Below are 23,972 nucleotides of genomic sequence, written 5' to 3'. Positions count from 1 at the left end.
AGAGGTGCGCGCTATAAGTGACGTCATTGCCCGCACCTCAAAGGACGTCGGCGTCCCGGCATGGCGCTTGCGATGACGTCACTCACCGCACGCACCTCCTCCAGGAAGTCCCCACAGGCAGATGTAAGTAGCAGTTTAGTGACGGGGCAAGACTGGATGCCCCGTCATATGTGCACCGGGTCCCGTGGTAGGGCTGGCCTAGCGTGTGAGGGGGCTCGCTAGTGTACAGTGGCAGGCCCCCAGCGGTCAGTGAGTGACAGACACAGTCACTCACTGACAAGCAAAAAAAAAACGTCAGGTCCGGCCGGGCCTCCTGAAGCTCCAGGCCCCTTACAGGAGTATGGGTTGTACCCCCTAATGGCGGGCCTGCTCTGTAGTATACAGCAAGTAATGAAAGGATTAAGACTTTTAAATAGAAGTAATTTACAAATCTGTTTAACTTTCTGCCACCAGTTGATTAAAAAAATATTGTTTTCCACCTGAGTACCCCTTTAAATTCAGCTGAAATGAATTGAACTTCATTAGACAAAATACATCAACCTTTGCTTCACATCCCTATAGTTTGCGTTAGGTTAAATAACAATACCTAAGGACCACAATGTAGCACCTGTAAACCCTATTAATGAGATTAAAAAAGTAATGAGCCAAAAGGTTTTCCATTGTCTCATTTCATATATGGATTAGGTTAGTAAGGTATTTTCCTGTTCTCACACTAGGTAAGGATTGCATAACCGTGGAGATACCTTATAACCTGTTGGGCAATTTCTTTGTAAGGTGATGACTCAAGAACATGTCACATTTCATTCTCCTTAATAAGGGTAAATTGTAACCGTTTCAGAATTGTGAATAGTTTTGAACACTTAGTAATATTATGGAGAATGAGCCAGTGGGGAACTGAGAACATTTTTACTATTGGACAAAACTAAGAAAACAGATACATGTATATCTGGGCAATATGGAGGAGTTTGATCAAAACCTGTACAGAGGTAAAATTGACCAGTTGTCCATTACAACTAGATTGCTTCTATGATTATTCTTTCCTTTGTAGAGGTTTTAATAAATCTTCCACTATACCTTCAAACATGGAAACTATAGAGAGTTAACAATTTTATATGGAAAGGTCTGCTCATTTAGTTTGACTCTTTAAGCTATGTTCACATGAAAATTTGTGAATTGTCCACCAGGGAAACATGGTCGGACATTCAACGAATCCAAATCCATAAAAGCATGGCTTCACCAGAAGAGGATTAATGTTTTGGAATAACCCAGCTATACACCAGACATTAATCCAATTGAACATCTTAGGGCTGTGCACAGGAGATGTCCTTGCACTCTGACAGATTTGGAGAGTTTCTTCAAGTAAAAGTTGGCAAATATTGCCATGTCAAGATCTGCCATGCTAATAGACTCCTATGCAAAAAGACTGATTGCTGTAATAAAGTTAAAAAGTGCTTCAAAAAAGGTATAAGGTGTGCACATTTATGCAACCAGGTCAAAGTGTGTTATTTTTTCTTTCTTCCTCTGTTTCACTTTGTTTTGCAATCGAATTGTTCACGATATAGGTCACATTTAAGCTGGAAAAAGTCCTGATATGATTTACCTTTGTCTTATTCATCACAAGAACCTGTCATTTTATAAGGGGTGTGTATACTTTTTTTCATCCACCGTATCTTGAACAAAATAGATGTGGCTTCTGATACTTAATGTTTGTGTGGTGAGGGTGTGATGAGGGAAGATGGAATTACCCTAGAGACAGATGGCATTAACCCCTTGTGTTCATGATGCCAGGGCAGGGTTTATCCTCTACACCACCCGAAGGAATACCGCTGGATCCTGAGCTAGGCACGGGGGCAAATAATGACTCCAACACCAAGTTATGGAACAACAGCAGCTTTACTGAGTCAGACAGATGTAACAATCTATACAGCTTGGCTAGGTCCACGGAGGTGACCAGTGATTTCAGAGACCTTAGGGCTTGCTGTGACTTATAGTGGACTTGGAAAATTTGGATGCAGGTCACGCTGACTTGAGACAGGATAACTTGGACTGACTTGATTAAGACAGACTATGACTGACTTCACCCCTTCTGTAGCTTACCAGGCTTTGACTTGACCTGTGGGGCAATGGACTTGAGAATCCGTGGCTGCTTGACTGACTTTAGGCCTCCTCTGGGCTCCAGACACACACCTAGGACTGGACCTCACTGTAGCTCAGCAAAGACTCCAAGAGAGGGAACTAGCTCTGCCCAGGGCTTATATGAGGGAGTCTAGGAGGGGTCCAATAGGTCACCCTTAGGTCACATGGTCACTGATACCTCACTGGGTTACAACCACATGACAACTGGTTAATCACATGACAACAGGTCTTAAAGGGGTACTCAAGCGCTTAGACATCTTATCCCCTATCCAAAGGATAGGGAATAAGATGCCTGATCGCGGGAGTCCTGCCGCTGGGGACCCCCGTAATCTTGCACGCCGCACCCCGTTTAAAATCTGTCCCCAGAGCGTGTTCGCTCCAGGTCTGATTACTGTCGATCATGGGGCCGGAGCGTTGTGACGTCAAGGCTCCGCCCCATGTGACATCACACTCCGCCCCCCTAAATGCAAGCCTATGGGAGGGGGCGGGACCCCTGCAATCAGGCATCTTATCCCCTATCCTTTGGATAGGGGATAAGATGTCTAAGCGCCGGAGTACCCCTTTAAAGCTATAACACAATTAATGTACATCATACTGCATAACATAGACACTTAAGGGAGTGGGTAGAACATAAGTGAAGGGGGAGGGCAGGGGTCACTGTATGGAGTCAGGGCAGCTAGGGTACAGGGGTGCAACTCCTGTACTGGGCCACCACATTTGGACCAGAGATCTGGGATGGGTTTGATCTATTGTTGCTGGTTTGAATTACATTGATGTGCAAAGTTGATGTGTACAGTTTCTTTTTTTAGTTTTCCTTATGTCATATAGGGAATTAGTACAGTTGCCTACACTAATGTACATTAATACATTCTTCTAAAGACATAAGTGACTAATGTCTAAATCCAGAAATACAGGTTACTGGACAGGACACCATCAGTTAATGCTCTGTGTCCTTCTAGATGACTCAGTTCTTGAGATGAAGAAAGAACGAACAATTATGTAGTTAGCAGATTATCTGCTACATTGCTGTTTGTCCTGTATATTTTCCTCAAAGTCACTGACACGTTATCAAATAAAAATAATTTACAGTTCAGTTCCATTGGTTGGAAACAAAGTGCAAGTGGAATATCTTCCCACATCTAAGATATCTGCTGGAGTCATTACCACCATGCACTGCAAATTCAAGCTGATGATGAGGAATCATTAACCTATGTGGATTTTGTGCCGAGTTCAATCAGCAAATGGGAATTACAGTGTATAGCTATAATGTAGATCACTTTTCAGAAAGGTTCATTTGTTTATTGATTTACATTGTTTAGAGGGGAAAACATTAAAACACCAAGCACAAGTTTTCATTGCCATAGTAAATTTTTAGCAAATGTAGGGCAACAATGGGCCTTTGTGCAATGCAATATATGGCCCTAGGTCTTCAACTGCTAATTGAAGTGTCCTTGTAATGAACCTACCTGCCCTCCTTCCCGGGGTGGGTACAGCCTTTGTGCAGTGACTTCAGGAGCATTGCTTCATGACTTTAAAGGGGTACTCCAGGGAAATAAACACATAGCCTATCCTTTCCTTCTCACCAACCTGTGTAGTTGTCTAAATATCATTCATTAGCTATATAGAGAAGTTTCCCTTTTTGAGCTGTCACTTACATGCAGGGAGTGAAAGAAAGACATAATTATCAGATCCTCCTTGTCTTTGTGCAAACCCCTTACTGAGACTAGCCCCCACCCTCCTGGAAGACAAACACCATGTTATTTCTGTGCATGGCTCTGGCTTCACAGCCACACCTTCCCTCCCCTTTCTGTGCGAGGATCTTGCTGGGAGAAAAACAGCTCAGTCTCTTCAGCACGTAATGCTGCTTTTTGCCTGCTGTAGATCTAATCACTGACTGCTGCCATTCAGGGCATAGCATGATTTATTCCTGGGGGGGGGGGGGGGGGGTAGTTTAAAAGAAAATACATATACAGTGTTTACAACAACAGAGCATGCACACAGATAGTAAAAGCAATTGGCTGGCAGCCATTACACAGAGCTGCGCTGATCGCTGGGAGTTGTAGTCTGGGCTGCAGGCAAGGAAAAGGATATTCATAAGACAGCAGGGGCCACAGGAGCTTGCAAAATCGAATGGATAACTACAAGGGACACAGAACAGGTATTGTGGTGGCTTTGGGGCATTTTTATTAACTTCCCGGAGCATCCCTTTAATGACCAAGGCTCCTTGTATTTCTATCGGGACCTGCACCTAACCATTTGCCTGTGTCCTGACTCTGCCCACTGACTTTTTGTTTTTGAATCTGACCCTAAATCTCTTGGTTTAACCTCTGCTTGACCTTCTGGTTCTGGCCCTCAGGCATGTTTCTGGTTACTCCTTTGTGTGTGATTCTGTCCTTGAAATATCAGTTTGGTCTTAACCTGGCTTGTCTGACATTTAGAGATAAACGAATTTTTGAAAAATTTAATTCGACCGATTCGCCAAATTTTCTGAAAAAAATTGGTTCGGTCCGAATTTATTCACGGCGAATCTCTATTAAAAATGGCTATTTCTGGGCTACAGGAGCCTCAATAGTGGGGTATACAACACTTTGCCTTGCCGACGTAACATGCATAGGGAGTGTGCTGTGTTGATGAAATAATACTGTATATTTAATATGACATGCAGTTTAGAGGCATCACTATTAGAATCACTGTCGCAGAGTGGCACAATGACAGAGCGTGGAGGTGGCATCAGTATGAAGAGACCATATAGTGATTGAATGAAACAGCATGAAGTTGGCGGCAGCAAGAGGAGACCATATAGTTGCTGAATGACACAGCCTGGAGGTGGCGGCAGCATGAGGAGACCATATAGTGGCTGAATGACACAGCCTGGAGTTGGCGGCAGCAAGAGGAGACCATATAGTGGCTGAATGACACAGCCTGGAGCTGGCGTCAGCATGAAGAGAACATATGGTGGCCGAATGAGACAGCCCGGAGCTGGCATCAGCATGAAGAGAACATTTGGTGGCAGTATGAGACAGCCCGGAGCTGGCATCAGCATGAGGAGAACATATATGGTGGCAGAATGAGACAGCCTGGAGCTGGCATCAGCATGAGGAGAACGTTTGTTGCCAGAATGAGACAGCCTGGAGCTAGCATCAACATGAGGAGAACATATGGTGGCAGTATGAGACAGCCTGAAGCTGGCATCAGCATGAGGAGAACATATAGTGGCAGAATGAGACTGCCTGGAGGTGGCATCAGCATGAGGAGAACATATGGTGGTAGTATGAGACAGTCTGGAGCTGACATCAGCATGAGGAGAACATATGGTGGCAGAATGAGACAGCCTGGACCTGGCATCAGCAGCATCAGGAGTCCTGAAAAGTGACCCGGTGACAGAGTGGGGCGGTGGGTGGCAATAACAGTACCCGGTGACGAAGGTGGGAGAAAAAAGGAGAACTTGCCATCAGATGTGTGGCATCAGGCAGGATCAGAATAGTAGTTGAGGCAGGTAGGCAGAAGAAAATGGTCTTCTTTGTAAAAGTGTTAGTATGCCCAAGTAAGTATTGAGGATATGCAGTACGTAAAAATTTACTTTTAATAATATTCTTAGGATAAAATATATGTACCCCAATTTTTTTACCCCAATTTTTTTTTATTTAATAAAAGGAAAGGTGTGCAAAAAATACCATGTGCCACCTACACCACCAAGTATTGATGTGATGTAAAGACCTCTAAAAGGTGGAATTGAACAATGTATAGTCCATTGTAACCGGTGGGGGTAAAAACTTCCCCTGGAAGGCCCTACTCTCACCCTATTAATTTCCTTCTTGGCAAGTGTTACTCGCCCTAAAAAGGGCAGCCCCACACAAGAACCTCTCTCTATTTCCACCTACAAACCCTGGGAAATGGCAGTGTTTGTAGGTGGAAATAGGGAGACGTTCCTGTGTGGGGCCGCCTTTTTGTCGGCCACTATGGTTCCCATTTCCAGTTGTCGTGGAGTAAGCCATGATTCGATTTCTTGATGAATGACTTTTAGCAGTTCCTCCCCTATGTGAAGAACAGCGTGACACCACCGTGCTCTGCACACATTGTATGCTGGATCGGCACTGAGACTTGTCCATGCGGTGGAGGATGAGGAGGCGCAGTCACACACTGTCATAAGACCAACGGCCTGAGAGCGTGGAGGCGGAAACAGTGTGACCAGTCCAAGTTGCTGTTGTGGCTGTGCAGAAACCACATTCACCCAGTGTGCCGTAAAGGACATGTATTGTGCACTTTGGTACACACCTACAGGCTCAAGGACTGGCCCACCTTATGTTCCACAAAATTGTGCAGGGCGGGTTCTGCCTTTCTCACAAAGAAATGACTGCTTGGGATTCTCCACCTCGACACAAGCCATCAGTTCTCTGAATGGAGTCCACCACTTGAAAAGGGAGGGACTGCAGCACCAGTAACTTGGACAGGAGCACATTCAGCTTCTGCGCCGTTGGATGAGTGGGCGCATACTGTTGTCTCTTGGACATGGCTTCGCCAATGGATTGCTGGTGGAATGATTGACTCGAAATAGGAGGAGCAGGAGCATCTGGAGTGACAGAAGATGGGTATGACAGACAGCTCCCTTCATCTGAGGTGGTGGAGCCTTGGCTGACTGAAACAGGGAGCAGCGTGCCTCTGGGTGATGCCGCAGGCTGGACCACCCCATCGGAGCCACGGTTCTCCCAGGCTGCTTTATGGTGACGCTGCATATGTTGACGCAGGGCCATGGTGCCAACATCCACTGGATGCTTGATGCAAAACTGCCACACTGTCGAGTAGCTGATTTTCCCCCAACAGTATGCACTGACTGACTGCTACTTCCGCCGACTCCAGGAACCCCTGTTCCACTACTGCCCGGGAAGGTAGGCTGCCACAAGGCAGGTGGTCTACCCAGGGCACGTTTGACTCCAGACTTCCCACTTCTGCCACCATGCTGACTGCCAACCATGCTACTGTCAAGGATAGGTGCGGATGAGGCCTTAAAATGTGACAGGCTGCTGCTGTATACTGCTGAGTGCCGGCACAAGGAATACACACCAGACAGAATGTTGGTATAATATCTTCTTCTCAGCATACTGGCTAAACAGCTGCCCCAAGGAGTTCTGTTTATTATATGGAAGTACATTGTTTTTACATTTGACAAAAAGGGGAGGTTAGTTATCACGTCAAAATCATCATGTTATATTTTGATTTGTTTGAGTTTTGTGTCTGTATATATTAGCATATTTAAGCATCTACTTCTTTCTTGGCCAAAGTTCATTAACGCGGCTCTCTCGCTCTAATACTGGGAAATCCCAGATCCTTGTCCTTCTATACAATCTGTATCTTCTTCAAATATTTTGTCTTCTGACGTCTCATCTTGGTCCTTCTGGCATCATCCCAAGGTCTTTTTCTTAGTCACATGCAGATAGCAAGCTGGATATATAGGTTAAGAGTAGGTAACAAATATCTTTTTTTCAGCATTGGAAATGGCATACAAATATATAAGTATTAATATATATTGATCATCAGTCAGAATCATTTTAATCAACTTGTCAATTCCTCCCTAAAAAAAATATATTTGTTAAGTGTACACAACAATACACAATATACACCTACAATATACTCTGCCTAATAGTCTCAGGTTTAGGTGGGAAAAAGAAAAAAATGGGTATGGGATGCTTCACTGGTTTGAGACGAGTGGCTCCTTATGAACCACCCGCTTTGTACCCAGACTGATCCTTCACCTGGGACTCATATATTAGCGCTACTCTACTGGAGCTACTAATAAGCACCAACACTACTATATGTCAGTGAATGCAATTTATATTTAACCCAATGAGACAACAATGGTTTAAAAACAGCACCACTAAACTGGAAAAAAAACAGTACAGTATGTTCTACCAGGCCTGACATTATGCAAAACAGAAAAGTGACTTAAAAGTATCTGTGAGAAAAAACAAACCAAAACAAGGAAAAAATGCTGCAGCTGTATATGTGGGCTGCTATTCCTTCCCCTGTTACATCCCCTTACAAATAACATAAGCATGTTTTCATACTCGAAAATTTCCATTAATTTTTTACATTTTTTTTACACCACCACCTTGCTGACTCAGCTGCTGCCTCACGGGCAACCTGCAACCCTCTTCTATTGATCATGATGAAGCCCTTCTGCACCTGGCTCCAAAGTACGATTGCCTTAATCATCATCAAGTTGTATCTGCACATCACTGATGTCCTCCTCAGGTTACTCAACAGTGTCTGCTTCAGGAGCCTGAGTGTTCGCAACACCACCTCCCACGTCACTCTCCTCATTACTACTTGCCTGCCTAGCGAAGGAAGCAGCGGATGTCTTCTCCACTTTTTGGCTAAGCAGTAGCTTCTGACTGGCCTCTATTAGATCGTCCTCACTAAATAGTGGAGCTGAACCCACAGCATTCAATACTTCTGTGGGGGAGGGAACAGCATAGGACAAAGGCAATGGGAGGACAGGGACTGCTCCCAGGCCATGCCAACTGAGGGTTGTGTCTGAGGAATCCATCGACTGTTGACTGGGGGTGTCAGATGTCACTTGTGATGAAGTAAATGACCGAGTTAAGAAGTCGATGACGGCAAATGGGTTGCTGGTCGAGACATGACCGCTAGCTAATACCGGGAGCTCAGGCCTCTAGTTGTGACTCCTGCTGCCACTCGCCCCTGGTCTGCTGCCTGATTAATTTAGACCTCTGCCACTCCTCTGTACATGTCCTGGCACTTCTTTGCCTGACATACTTAATGCGTATATGGGGGGAGGACAATGCGCTCCACTACGCTTAAAACAGTATTTGTCTACAACACCAGCAGGTGTGTACTTTTGGCTGGCCTTTCACAGTAACTAGGCCCTTAAGACTTTAACAGGAACAAAATGGTACACCACGTAGATGTACATATGTGGTATGCACTTATGAGGGGAGGACAAAATGCTCCACTACACTTAAAACAGTATTTGTGTACAACACAAGCAGGTGTGTACTTTTGGCTGGCCTTTCACAGTAACTAAGCCCTTAAGACTATAACAGGAACAAAGTAGTACACCACGTAGATGTATGTACGTGGTATGTACTTATGAGGGGAGGACAATATGCTCCACTATGCTTAAAACAATATTTGTCTAGTACAGCAGCAGGTGTGTACTTTTGGCTGGCCTCTCACATTAACTAGGCCTTTAGGACTTAACAGGAACAAAATAGTGCAGCACGTAAATGTACGTGGTATGCACTTATGAGGGGAGTACAATACACACCACTACACTTCAAACAATATTTATCTAGAACATCAGCAGGTGTGTACTTTTGGCTGACCTTTCACAGTAACTAGGCCATTAGGACTATAATAGGAACAAAATGGTAACCACGTAGATGTACGTACGTGGTATGCACGTATGAGGGGAGTACAATACACTCCACTACACTTAAAACAGTATTTGTCTAGAACAGCAGCAGATGCATACTTTTGGCTGGCCTTTCACAGTAACTAGGCCCTTAGGACTATAACAGGAACAAAATGGTACACCACGTAGATGTACGTAAGTGGTATGCACTTATGAGGGGAGTACAATAGGCTCCACTACATTTAAAACAGTATTTGTCTAGAACAGCAGAACTGGCCTTTCACAGTAACTATGCCCTTAAGACTTCAACAGGAACAAAATCGTACACCACCTATGTACGCACAGGTTACACTTAATAGAGGACAATACGCTCTGCCACGCAACCTGTATTAGGCACTAATAGCAGGTGATTATGGCTTTTAGTGCTCTGCGCACCCTAAATGGCTGGCTACAATTAGCTTTTCAGTTGTTGCACACACACCAGTGCTACAGCATACAGTCGCTGTATAGTACATCCAAAATTGTACTTTTTCTCTCAATCTCTCTCCCTTTCCTATCAGTGCTTCTAGGCTGGATTTGGGCTTGAGGTGAATCGCTGCTGCAAAAATGCTTTTCTGTGCAACACACACTGCTCTCTGTCCCTCTCTCTCTATCTGCAATAAAACGCTGAAGTGACTGGCCACAAGCTGGCTGCTGATTATGTAGGGCTGTGACATCACAGAGGTGGCTGGCTGCTGATAAGCTGCATGCTGCATGTGATTCAGGGTCATCCTGCCTACCCGGCTTGCCACATTCCCAGTGTTCCTTGCCCCATGTCCTGACATATGGAGCCGCTATCTTAGATGCCGTGGAGCCTGGACCGCACTAAATGGAGTTTAATGAAGTGATTTGTGCGTTCGAACGCTGCGATATTCGGATTCGTTGTAAAGCAAATTTTTCCTGAAATTCGTAACGAATTTGGATTCCTCAGATTCGATTCACTCATCCCTACTGACTTTTCCCTTAGCCGCCCGAGCAGTGAAGGGACCTTCACCCTGACGAAGTGGGGTTGCCCACGAAACACCGTCCGTTGGGGGTGCACGGGGTCCCCAGATGGCCACTGGTAATATGCCTGGAGCAGGTAATGAATGCGGTTTGATTATTGTGATGTAACCTTATTGAAATGGACGAGCTTCATTATCCTTACTGAGTATATGGAGGGTTAAATTGATCTATATGTGCATATTGCCATTAATTGATGGTATTGTGGCGGGGGAAGCCGGAGCTTATGGAGTACATGTTTTTTTATGGGATAGGGGATGTCTGTCATTTCATGTATTGTGACATTGTTGTACTGATTTCTATGAATAAATATTTTTTTGATTAAGAAGGAAAATATACAAATTTTTTTGGGTGACAAGTGTAGGTTATATACTCGGTGTAGTGTTGTTACCTATTGGTATATTGTGTTATATTTTTCCCAGGAAGAGTGTAGGTGAAATAAATGTGGGGTTTAACCCAGCTGGTCAAAGATCTTGCCAAAAGATTTTATTTTTAGGAGACTGTCTAGTCTCAATTTCTAACTACCAATAAGCCCTTGAATCGTTGGCTCAGTCCCACTAATACCAATCAGGTGCCTCCATTGTTCTGATGTAATAATGCAAACCAAATCAAGTGAAGATAAAACCAGAAGGCGTAAATCAGTAAAAGTAACAAGTATCACAATCTATATTAGTACAAAAACTTATATACACAAGTATGAGGACTAAGCATATAAAATAAAATAATTTAAAATAAAGGGGAGGAGGGTAAAAAAAAAGAAGACATCCCAAAAACAGAAAACTCCTTCCCACAGCTAGAGGGATCCAAACGCCCGTCCTGTAATGTAAATATAATGGACTCCTCTTACAAATACAATACACATAATAACCAGGTATCACATAGGGCTGACAAACATATACAATTATAGTGGCTGGGGCTATTTTGCCTTTGTGGTATTGTATTGCATTGTTGTAACACACTATAATTGGGGTGACTATAATTGTATATGTTTGCCAGTCATAGGCCAGCGGAGGAGCACTGTGCTTATTGTAAAAAATGGTGTGTTAAGGTGTCAATTCAGATTAGGTTTGTCCCACACTCTTAAGGATCTTTTAGTAAGTTATTTCCCCCCTGACACTTTGGACCTGGCCATAACTCTGACTGTACATTTGGACAGAGGACCAATGGAATGTAGATGGAAGTGGTCCTCCACTTCGATTACCCTTCCTCCCCAAGTAAAGCTTCCTGTTCCTGGTAGTTACAGAGGAGCCCATGCAGCTTGGTTTCACTGAAACGGAAGCATTTTTGAAGGAGCGAAGGTCTTTGATTTTACTGCAGTAGTTCAGATCATATTCTCAGGTCCCAAATGCTAGCAGCCTGAAAACTCCAGCACCTAAGTGGTCATTGGAGAGGTCACTTGGGTGTACACGTATTTCCTGAATTAGTCACCAAAGTATTACTTTTAAAAGAAAACTGTCACTAAACCCCCCCCCAGACCGCTGACCCAGAGTCAACAAAAGCCAATTCAACTTGTGATTTACCCTTAAAGGAAAACTGTCACTACAACCCCCCCCCCCTCACTAACCAGAGGTAATTGCTGGTAGTGCGGAGAATGCTGATCAATATGATGCCTACCATGCCCGGATCTGTCCAGCCGGTCGCCTGTTATCTTCTTTTTTCAATATATGTAAATCATCTACTAACTGGCACGGGCGGGGTTACTGCCTTCATCTGGCACTGTGACGTCAGCGCTGCTTGTCCGCAGCACTGCCCGGCTTATGCATATTCATGCCCTCCCTCCGCATCTCTCTCTCCTCCCCGCTCTGTATGTGACGGCTTACTGCACCTTTACTTACTACACCCTTACTGCAGCTCCATTCCGCTTGAATGAAGCTGCGTTGAAGCCGCTTCCAGGTGTACACAGGAAGCTGGCACATGCGCAGTGGAGTCACATACAGTGCGGGGAGGAGAGGGAGATGCGGAGGGAGGGCATGAATATGCATAAAAAGTGCAGTGCTGCGGACGAACTGCGCTGACAACACAGTGCCAGATGAAGGCAGTAACCCCGCCTGTGCCAGTTAGAAGATGATTTGCATATATTGAAAATGTAGATGATGGGCGAGCGGCTGGACGGATTCGGGCATGGTAGGCATCATATCAATCAGCGTCCCCCACACTACCAGCCAGTACCTCCTTTAAGGGTAAATCACAAGTTGAATTGGCTTTTAGACATGTACAATTTGTTTCAGACATAATTCCTTTTTGTCATATTTGTTCATATTTGGTACATTCGGATTGATATTTACATCCGAGTGAATCCGAAATCAGAACAAAATAAATTGTACATGCCTACGAAATTGTGAAAAACAAATTTTATTTTTGTTAAAACAAAATTCGTTTTCATTTAGAAGCAAGGGACCATTATCGGGAGTGGGTGCACGGAAAAGAAGAGACCCGCGGAGATCAGAACATTAAGACAGGTAAGATAATGTATAATTTTATGTGATTCATTAATACATGATGTAATGTTGAATGAATGAATGAATGAATGAATGAATGCTGCATGAATGATTGATGTGTTTGATCGATGTGTTTGATTGTCGGGTGATTTATGTATAACATGTCATGTCACATGCGCTAACACAGTGTTTCTGTAACTGTTACCAGGGTGCCTCCAGCTGTTGCAAAACTACAACACCCACCCAGCATGCCCTGACAGCCAAAGCCAAATTTTTTATTGATAAAACCGCAGACTTAATTGGATAATTGCCGTTTAGAACGTTTGGCGTCCAAACGTTCTAAACGGCAATAATCCAATTAAGTCTGCGGTTTTATCAATAAAAAATGTTCCCACAGCAATTACTATGCATTCACAACCAGAACAAGTTCAGAAAAGAGAGAGAGACATTTAAAAATGAAAGAACAGAAATTTAGGTTAGCACATGTTTGCCAACAAACCAGGGGGCCTCCAGCTGGTGCAAAACTGCAACTCCCAGCATGCCCAGACAGCCTTTGGTTGTCAGTGCATGCTGGGTGGGTGTTGTAGTTTTGCAACAGCTGGAGGCACCCTGGTAACAGTTACAGAAACACTGTGTTAGTGCAAGTGACATGACATGTTATACATAAATCACCCGACAATCAAACACATCAATCATTCATGCAGCATTCATTCATTCATTCATTTATTCATTCATTCATTTAACATTACATCATGTATTAATAAATCACATAACATTATAGTATCTCACCTGTCTTCCAATGTTCCGATCTCTGCGGCTGCCCTCTTTTCCTGCACACGCTCCCGATAATAGTCCCCTGCTTAAAAAGATTTACCCGAATGTACCCGAATACCGAATGTATCCGAAAAAAATCAAACCCGAAACCCCGAATACCGAATGTATCCGAAAAATCAAACCCGAAAAATTTACCGAACCGAAAATTTTACCCAAAATGAAAAAACTAAACGAAGCAAAATTTTTTCTTGTGCACATGTCTATTGGCTTTTGTTGACTCCGGTTCAGCGGTTAATTTTATTGATTTAAATTTTGCAAGCCATCTGGGTTTACCTATGCTGAAACTTACACATCTGATATGGGTTACTAGGGTAGATACAACACAGGGGTCAATCTACTCATCAGTTCTGTCAATTCTAAAACATGTTCATTGTTTGTTATAAAAAAAATTCTGCCGAATTTTCCCCAAAAATGTGGTTTGATCCGAATATATTCACAGTGAATCGCTATTAAAAACGGCTTTTTCCGGTATACAGAGAGCCTCAATAGGGGTGTAGAACACTTTGCTTTGCCGTAACATGCAAAGGGAGTGTGCTGGGGTAGTAAATAATACTGTTATTCAGTATGACATGCAGATTACAGGTGTCGCTATTTGAATCACTGCCGCAGAGTGGAACATTGACAGTCTTGAATGGGGAGTCCTTCTTGTGAGGATCTCAATTGGCCAACTATGAAATGACTTCTAAACTATCCCTGCCTGCCTGCCTGCAGTGATGCAGGTTTGAGGTCAATGGATTTCCCCTGTGCTGTGAATGGATTAGTCGCTGTAAAGATCTGTATTGTCAGTAACGGTGATTAGTGTGCACACACAGTCTTCTCTCAGAAATGTCCGTCTTCGGCAATGGCTGCCGAATATATAGGGCTGTGACATCACAGGACTGGCTGGCTGCTGATAGGCTGCATGCCGCCATGTGATTCAGGGTGATTCTGCCTTCCCGCCTTCCCAGACTTCTTTGCCCCATGTCCTCACACATGTAGCCGCCATTTTAGCCCCCCGGCCCACACAAAATGTAGTGAACGAAGCGATTCATTACCACGAAGTGTGAGGAAATTCTTATTCGTTCAGAATCAAATTTTTCATGAAATTCGGAACAAATTTGACTTCGTCAGCTTCAATTCGCCCATCTCTATATGCTAGATAGCAAGACAAAAACACTTCAGCACTGTTGCTCCTAAGTAGATATCCCCCAATACTGGTTGTAAACTATAAGCCCTGTGGACATATTCAGGTAGTGCAATCTCATGCAGACAGACACAGCTTAAAATGATGAACGTAGAAGAAATATCGATGAAAGCACTCACCATGTCTAGTAGCAAAATGTTCCTTCAGATTTTATTCATGCTGAAGGACGGCATGATGGTGAAAGGCAGGGGAATAGGATGGACGCCATGCCGACGATTCACACCAAATGGTGCTTTCTCAAGCCCTCAATCTTTAGTATGCCTTGGTTAAAATTACATAATCATGTCTGACTAGTCCTCAAGGGAATTGGTGAAGTGGGGTCCTGAATGTCTCACATTTCTGCTTACTGGTCAGTCTCTATGTGGAGGAGATCAAAATTCCTGAGTATATCATAGATTTTAGTGATATTATTTCCACAAAGCCCTTCAACATTCTACCTCCACATCTAGACTATGATTGTACAACCGAGTTGTAATTTAGGGCAAAATATCTTAAAGCAAACATGTACAATCTTTTTTGTCCATAATGTCAAGCTATTAAGGGTGTATTCAGATGTACAGTTTCCAGTGCAGATTTGATGCACAGGATTTGAAGCTGTGTGCAGTCACTTAGTTTACATTGAAATCTGCAACATCAAAGGATACTGTGCAGTATACAGTATGTGTGAATAGACCCTAAACATTACATAAAAGAGAATCTGGAAAAGGGTCACATCCGTCCTTTCTGTTTTTTTTGTTTTTTTTTATCTGTTGGTAAGAAAGAGGATGGTTTACAATCATATAGATACTTTGTTATTAATCCCCATCTCTTTAACCCCTTAAGGACTCAGCCCATTTTGGCCTTAAGGACTCAGACAATTTAATTTTTACGTTTTCATTTTTTCCTCCTCGCCTTCTAAAAATCATAACTCTTTTATATTTTCATCCACAGACTAGTATGAGGGCTTATTTTTTGCGTGACCAGTTGTCCTTTGTAATGACATCACTCATTATATCATAAAATGTATGGCGCAACCAAAAAACACTATTTTTGTGGGGAAATTAAAACGAAAAACGCAATTTTGCTAATTTTGGAAGGTTTTGTTTTCACGCCGTACAATTTATGGTAAAAATGACATGTGTTCTTCATTCTTAGGGTCAATACGATTAAAATGATACCCATTATTATATACTTTTATATTATTGTTGCGCTTAAAAAAAATCACAAACTTTTTAACCAAATTAGTACGTTTATAATCCCTTTATTTTGATGACCTCTAACTTTTTTATTTTTCCGTATAAGTGGCGGTATGGGGGCTCATTTTTTGCGCCATGATCTGTACTTTTTTACCACATTTGCATATAAAAAACTTTTAATACACTTTTTATCATTTTTTTTTATAAAATGTATTAAAAAAGTAGGAATTTTGGACTTTTTTTAAATTTTTTTTCGTTCACGCGGTTCACCGTACGGGATCATTAACATTTTATTTTAATAGTTCGGACATTTACACACGCGGCGATACGAAATATGTCTATAAAAAATGTTTTTTACGCTTTTTGGGGGTAAAATAGGAAAAAACGGACGTTTTACTTTTTTATTGGGGGAGGGGATTTTTCACTTTTTTTTTACTTTTACTTTTACATTTTTTTACATTTTTTTTTACACTTGAATAGTCCCCATAGGGGACTATTCATAGCAATACCATGATTGCTAATACTGATCTGTTCTATGTATAGGACATAGAACAGATCAGTATTATCGGTCATCTCCTGCTCTGGTCTGCTCGATCACAGACCAGAGCAGGAGACGCCGGGAGACGCACGGAGGAAGGAGAGGGGACCTCCGTGCGGCGTTATGAATGATCGGATCCCCGCAGCAGCGCTGCGGGCGATCCGATCGTTCATTTAAATCGCGAACTCCCGCAGATGCCGGGATCTGTATTGATCCCGGCACCTGAGGGGTTAATGGCGGACGCCCGCGAGATCGCGGGCGTCGGCCATTGCCGGCGGGTCCCTGGCTGCGATCAGCAGCCGGGATCAGCCGCGCATGACACGGGCATCGCTCCGATGCCCGCGGTTATGCTTAGGACGTAAATGTACGTCCTGGTGCGTTAAGTACCACCTCACCAGGACGTACATTTACGTCCTGCGTCCTTAAGGGGTTAATTAAATCCTGGGGACACAATGGTTTTCTAAGATTGATTTGAGTGGTGTCTACTACTCAGGGCAGGTGCAAGGATTTTTGTCTACACAGGCAAAGCTGCATTTTGGTGCCCCACCCCCTTCCCCGAATCCCACTCCCTTCAACATATAGTATATCCAGATTCATATGCCCCAATATGGAATGTAACAGTATCTTTTGGCACCTAAAAACATAAAAACATATTACACATGGTCCCTGTAATACTGAGCTGCAGGGGGCATACAGCACATGTCAAATGTGTGTACAGTGGCTTAGATTCCTTTTTAACTCCTTTTCATTTTCCCATTTTTTTTTTCATGTTCGGACCCCACATGACAGGTTCAGCACAGAGCAATGTGGCAGCAATGTCCCCTGCATGATGTACAAGCAGCAAATACCTCCCCACTGTGTTCTGCTGCTGCCCTGTCTGCCCCAGTTCACAGCCACCCCAGTGCACTGCCTATCTTTAGATAGGGGATAAGATGTCTAGGGGCGGAGTACCCATTTAAGAATAGTGTACCATATACTTCAAGTAAATCTTTTTTTTTTTAAGTGTGTGTTTTTGGGGTACAGGAGGTTATCTTCCCTTACTTAGTTACATAGTTACATAGTTAGTACGGTCGAAAAAAGACATATGTCCATCAAGTTCAACCAGGGAATTAAGGGGTAGGGGTGTGGCGCGATATTGGGGAAGGGATGGGATTTTATATTTCTTCATAAGCATTAATGTTATTTTGTTCCAGGAATGTATCTAATCCTGTTTTAAAGCTGTTAATTGTTCCTTCTGTGACCAGTTCCTGAGGTAGACCGTTCCATAAATTCACAGTTCTCATGGTAAAGAAGGCGTGTCGCCCGTTGAGACTAAACTTTTTCTTCTCCAGACGGAGGGAGTGCCCCCTCGTCCTTTGGGGGGGTTTAACCTGGAACAGTTTTTCTCCATATTTTTTGTATGGGCCATTAATATACTTATATACGTTTATCATATCCCCCCTCAAATGTCTCTTCGCAAAACTAAACAATTGTAAATCCTTTAATCGCTCCTCATAGCTAAGATGTTCCATGCCCCATATTAGTTTAGTCGCGCGTCCCTGCACCCTTTCCAACTCCGCAGTGTCCCTTTTATGGACAGGTGCCCAAAACTGAACAGCATATTCCAGGTGAGGCCATACCAATGCTTTATAAAGGGGGAGTATTATGTCCCTGTCCCTTGAGTCCATGCCTCTTTTGATACATGACAATATCCTGCCGGCTTTGGAAGCAGCAGCCTGACATTGCATGCTATTCCGTAGTCTGTGATCTACAAGTACACCCAGATCCTTCTCTACCAGTGACTCTGCCAGTTTAATCCCCCCTAAGACATACAACGCATGCAGGTTATTAGTACCCAGATGCATAACTTTACATTTATCCACATGGAACCTCATTTGCCAAGTGGATGCCCAGACACTTAGTCTATCCAAGTTATCTTCTAACTTATGCACATCCTCTATAGACTGTACCGTGCTACAAAGCTTGGTGTCATCTGCAAAGATAGAAACAGAGCTGTTAATACCATCCTCTATATCATTGATAAATAAATTAAACAGCAGCGGGCCCAGTACTGAACCTTGGGGTACACCACTAATTACCGGGGACCAATCAGAGTACGAATCATTGACCACCACTCTCTGGGTACGATCCATCAGCCAGTGTTCAATCCAGTTACAAACTAAAATTTCCAAACCCAAAGACCTTAACTTACCTGTCAGAAGTCTATGAGGGACAGTATCAAATGCTTTAGCAAAATCCAGAAACACTATATCCACAGCCATTCCTCTGTCAAGGCTTCTACTCACCTCTTCATAAAAGCAGATTAGATTGGTTTGACAACTTCTATCCTTAGTAAACCCATGCTGGCTATCACTTATAATACTATTATCCCCTATGTATTCCTGTATGTAATCCCTTATAAGTCCTTCAAACAATTTACCCACAATGCACGTTAAACTTACCGGTCTATAGTTTCCTGGGGAAGACCTAGAGCCCTTTTTGAAGATTGGCACCACATTCGCCTTGCGCCAGTCCCTTGGCACAATACCAGACAACAGAGAATCTCTAAATATCATGAACAGGGGTACAGATATTACTGAACTTACCTCTCTAAGAACTCTTGGGTGCAATCCATCTGGCCCTGGAGATTTGCTTACATTTATATCACATAACTTACCTTGTATCATCTCTACATTAAGCCAGTTCAGTACATCCTGACTCCTCAAGCATTTCTTATGGACCCTGCTAAGGACAAGGCAGGCGTTAAATGGGTTCAGCCCTTCCCTTTAAAAGCATTACAATGATTTTTGTAACTTGCCAATTTTTACAGAAAATTCTTAAGGAATTTTTTGGTCATTGCCAAACCACTCATGGACATGAGTAAAAAAGGGGCAGATCTACTACTTTGGCAGCCAGAGGTTGTTACAGGACTTGAAACTTTGAAAAAGTATTTTACTCAGGTCCCTGTTTTGAGTTAACCTGATCAGACTAAATCCTTCATGGTTGAGGTGGATGTCTCAGAGGTGGGCATGGGAGCAGTGTTGTTCCAGGGTTTGGCTTCCCTTACACACCTCCAACCATGTGCCTCCTTTTCCAGAATAAGGAAGGAAAGGAAGGTGCCCAACATCAGGTTATTGCAATCAGATCACAAAAACTTGACTAACCAGCTAAACTCTAGACAGACGCGATGGCAAATGTTCTTTACTTTGATGTTATTAATACCAACAGGTCTGGTTCAAACAATGGTTCAAAAAGGTTCATATTTTCTATACCAGTCCTTTCTCTAAGTCTAAACCTGAAAATATTTTGGAATTGTTATTTCTGCTGTTAGTTCCAGCATTGCCTCAGAAATTAAGGGCAATCAAAATTGAACAATGGATAATGTTTCCCAAGACAAATTGTTTATCCCCAGACAGTTTCGTCTGCAACTGTTGGGAGAATCTGGAAATCACTGGCAGGAAACAATAAATTTTGAGATATTACTGGTGACCTTATTCTATGGTTGTTATTGATTATGTGTCCGCTTGTAAGATCTGTGGTCCCTCAGTCAACTTTCCAGGGCTCAAAAATTGGCATCTTTGTTGATCATGCCTTATCTCTACATGGTATCTAAGAAAATATTGTTTTGGTAGGGAAGTGCAGTTTGTATCTATGTTTTGTAAAAGATTTGGTGTTGTTTTGTCATTCTCCTTTGCTTTTCACCCTGAAACCAATTGCCAGACAGAAATTTTTAAACGGTCCTTAGAGCAGTATTTGAAATTCTTTGTTTGTGACCAGGAGTCTGTGATGGGTGTCACTTCAAATAGGTAGCTGTGCAGACCTGAACTTGACCCAACGACTGTCCCTATCTTCTTAGATGATCAACTATTAAATTGCATGGGCGGCATCAAGAGAGGTCAAGGAGGCCAAGTCAGCAACAAATGGGTAGAAAAGGTGCGTAAAACAGCAGATTTGTTTTGGTACATTTACCAGGGATATGCCATAAAGTCACAACCAAGAGGGCAGCGCAGTACTAAATTGTCCACATCTACTTTTTCCACCTGTCTAACCTCAGTAAAGCTACCATTGTCCATAACTTGGCGTCAGAGTCATTTTTACCCCCCCCGTGCCTAGCCCAGGATCCAGTGGTATACCTTCGGGTGGTACTGAAGATAAACCACACCCTGGCATCATGAATACAAGGGGTTAATGCCATCTGCGCCTAGGGTAATTCCATCTGCCCTGCATCTCAAACCCCATACCACACAATCATGGCATCTCAGCTAGGGAGATGCCTGTTTAAATATCCCACTACTTGGAGGCATGAGTGCTGGCACTGAAGGTGATTGCATGCTTTGTACCACAGTGACGAGCGACCCTGCCCCTGCTGAAACCAGGCTGGGTATGTATATTACATTGGGTGTTACGTCTTTGGCAGAATTTGCCACAGAAAAGTGACTCTGACCCAATATTAAATTATCCCACTGTTCATCTAGTTGGATGGAGCTCAGCCCTAGTCATGGGTGTTGTTCTTTTTTTAAATGTTTCACCCCCAATGGCATGTGGCCCCTTTGTGTAATCCAGGGATTAAACTAGGGAGACAGTGTAGGGTGGAGTCCAGCAGGGATAAAGCAGGCTTTAACAGGAGAGCACTGCAGTACCTTGCACTGCCACTACTAAAAGTACAGGAATTGCAGGTACTGAACATACGTAAACATTGGAGAAGTTGCAGGGCTTGCATTAGCACCCAAGCCCCTTCAAACAGCTGATTGGTGGAAGTGCCAGGAGTTGCACCCCCGCCAATCTAATATTTATGGTTTATTCTGAGGATAGGAATGTCATACTTAAAAGCAATTAGCTCTGTTTTTCTATTCCTGAATAACCTCTTTAAGGCTGAGGTATATGAAGTACTGTCAATCGTAATATATATTAAAGCATATCCAGCAGCTTAGTGGATAATACACATTGATGTAAACTCTCTTTTGATGTCAAGAGACAGAATTTTTTCATTAGTTTGTCATATTACATTCACCAGCATCCGTGTATCTCCGGCCCTCCCATACAGATGCAGGGAGGGGTACATGTTGACCCCGCTCCATGCACGAAAAAAGCTGGGACACTGTTCAGGAGATCATAGGGAGTTTCCATGGTCAAACGAACACACCTCCTGTGATCAGACATGCATCCCATATCCCATACAATCTCAAAACATATTTAAATTCAAGGTGTTGTTTACAGCAGTTTAGGTGTTTAGGTCAGTAATTCCCAGCCTTTCAATTCCCAAAGGAACTTCCACTTGTTTTTCCTTACTTATAGAATAATGGCATAGAAGCAGGTTAAGAATCCTTATGAAACTCCTTCATCACTATTGTCTGGTTTTGTTTGTTGATCATTTCCCTAAGTATCTTTGGGCATGCTGAACAAGTTTGCTATAATGTACTGTCACGATGCCGGCTGGCAGGTAGTGGACCCTCTGTGCCAGAGAGGGATTGGCGTGGACCGTGCTAGTGGACCGGTTCTAAGCCACTACTGGTTTTCACCAGAGCCCGCCGCAAAGCGGGATGGTCTTGCTGCGGCGGTAGTGACCAGGTCGTATCCACTAGCAACGGCTCACCTCTCTGGCTGCTGAAGATAGGCGCGGTACAAGGGAGTAGGCAGAAGCAAGGTCGGACGTAGCAGAAGGTCGGGGCAGGCAGCAAGGATCGTAGTCAGGGGCAACGGCAGAAGGTCTGGAAACACTGGCAAGGGACACACAAGGAACGCTTTCACTGGCACTAAGGCAACAAGATCCGGCAAGGGAGTGCAAGGGAAGTGAGGTAATATAGGGAGTGCACAGGTGATAACTCTAATTGGAACCACTGCGCCAATCAGCGGCGCAGTGGCCCTTTAAATCGCAGAGACCCGGCGCGCGCGCGCCCTAGGGAGCGGGGCCGCGCGCGCCGGGACAGAACAGACGGGGAGCGAGTCAGGTAGGAGAGCCGGGGTGCGCATCGCGAGCGGGCGCTACCCGCATCGCGAATCGCATCCCGGCTAGCAGCAGGATCGCAGCGCCCCGGGTCAGAGGACGTGACCGGGGCGCTGCAGCGGAGGAGGTGAAGCGAGCGCTCCGGGGAGGAGCGGGGACCCGGAGCGCTCGGCGTAACAGTACCCCCCCCCTTGGGTCTCCCCCTCTTCTTGGAGCCTGAGAACCTGAGGAGCAGACTTTTGTCAAGGATGTTGTCCTCAGGTTCCCAGGATCTCTCTTCAGGACCACAACCCTCCCAGTCTACTAAAAAAAAATTTTTTCCTCTGACCTTTTTGGCAGCCAAAATCTCCTTGACCGAGAAGACGTCCGAGGAGCCGGAAACAGGAGTGGGAGGAACAGATTTGGGAGAAAAACGGTTGAGGATGAGTGGTTTGAGAAGAGAGACGTGAAAGGCATTAGGGATACGAAGAGAAGGAGGAAGAAGAAGTTTATAAGAGACAGGATTAATTTGACACAGAATTTTGAAAGGACCAAGATAGCGTGGTCCCAACTTGTAGCTAGGGACACGGAAGCGGACATATTTAGCGGAGAGCCATACCTTGTCTCCAGGGGAAAAAACGGGGGGAGCTCTTCTTTTCTTATCCGCGAACCTCTTCATGCGTGAAGAAGCCTGTAAGAGAGAATTTTGGGTCTCTCTCCATATAGTGGAAAGGTCACGAGAAATTTCATCCACAGCGGGCAGACCAGAGGGCAAGGGGGTAGGGAGGGGGGGAAGAGGGTGACGGCCGTACACCACGAAAAATGGGGATTTGGAGGAAGATTCAGAGACCCTGAAGTTATACGAGAATTCGGCCCATGGAAGGAGATCTGCCCAGTCATCCTGGCGGGAGGAAACAAAATGTCGCAAATAATCACCCAGGATCTGGTTAATTCTTTCTACTTGTCCATTGGACTGGGGATGATATGCAGAGGAAAAATTTAATTTAATCTTGAGTTGTTTACAGAGAGCTCTCCAGAATTTAGACACGAATTGGACCCCTCTATCCGAGACAATCTGCGTAGGCAACCCGTGAAGACGAAAAATGTGTACAAAAAATTGTTTAGCCAACTGAGGCGCAGAAGGAAGACCAGGAAGAGGAATGAAATGTGCCATTTTGGAGAATCGATCAACGACCACCCAAATAACGGTGTTGCCACGGGAAGGGGGTAAATCAGTAATAAAATCCATACCAATCAGAGACCAAGGCTGTTCGGGGACAGGCAGAGGATGAAGAAAACCAGCGGGCTTCTGGCGAGGAGTCTTATCCCGGGCACAGATAGTGCAGGCTCGCA

The 23,972-nt window shown here is 44.0% G+C and overlaps 1 protein-coding gene across 3 annotated transcripts in view; it reads left to right on the top strand.

Moving 5' to 3' along the window:
- Nucleotides 1–23,972, top strand: part of NCMAP (non-compact myelin associated protein) — a 139,787-nt gene that overhangs the window by 22,024 nt on the left and 93,791 nt on the right. Inside the window, exon 1 of one of the 3 annotated variants that reach the window (XM_056560584.1) lies at nt 10,556–10,628. The exons of 1 other annotated variant lie outside the window; for it this stretch is intronic. In XM_056560584.1, coding sequence (XP_056416559.1) covers nt 10,601–10,628 — 28 coding nt within the window. In that variant the 5' untranslated portion in view covers nt 10,556–10,600. Of the gene's footprint in view, nt 1–10,555; nt 10,629–12,976; nt 13,009–23,972 lie in introns of those variants that run through there. One more of the 3 variants, XM_056560587.1, reaches the window with a different exon arrangement.

Source organism: Hyla sarda, chromosome 2 (assembly GCF_029499605.1).
Source record: "Hyla sarda isolate aHylSar1 chromosome 2, aHylSar1.hap1, whole genome shotgun sequence".
NCBI lineage: Eukaryota > Metazoa > Chordata > Amphibia > Anura > Hylidae > Hyla > Hyla sarda.
Note: the sequence above shows the minus strand (reverse complement) of the source record. Positions and strands in the feature narration are given on the sequence as shown.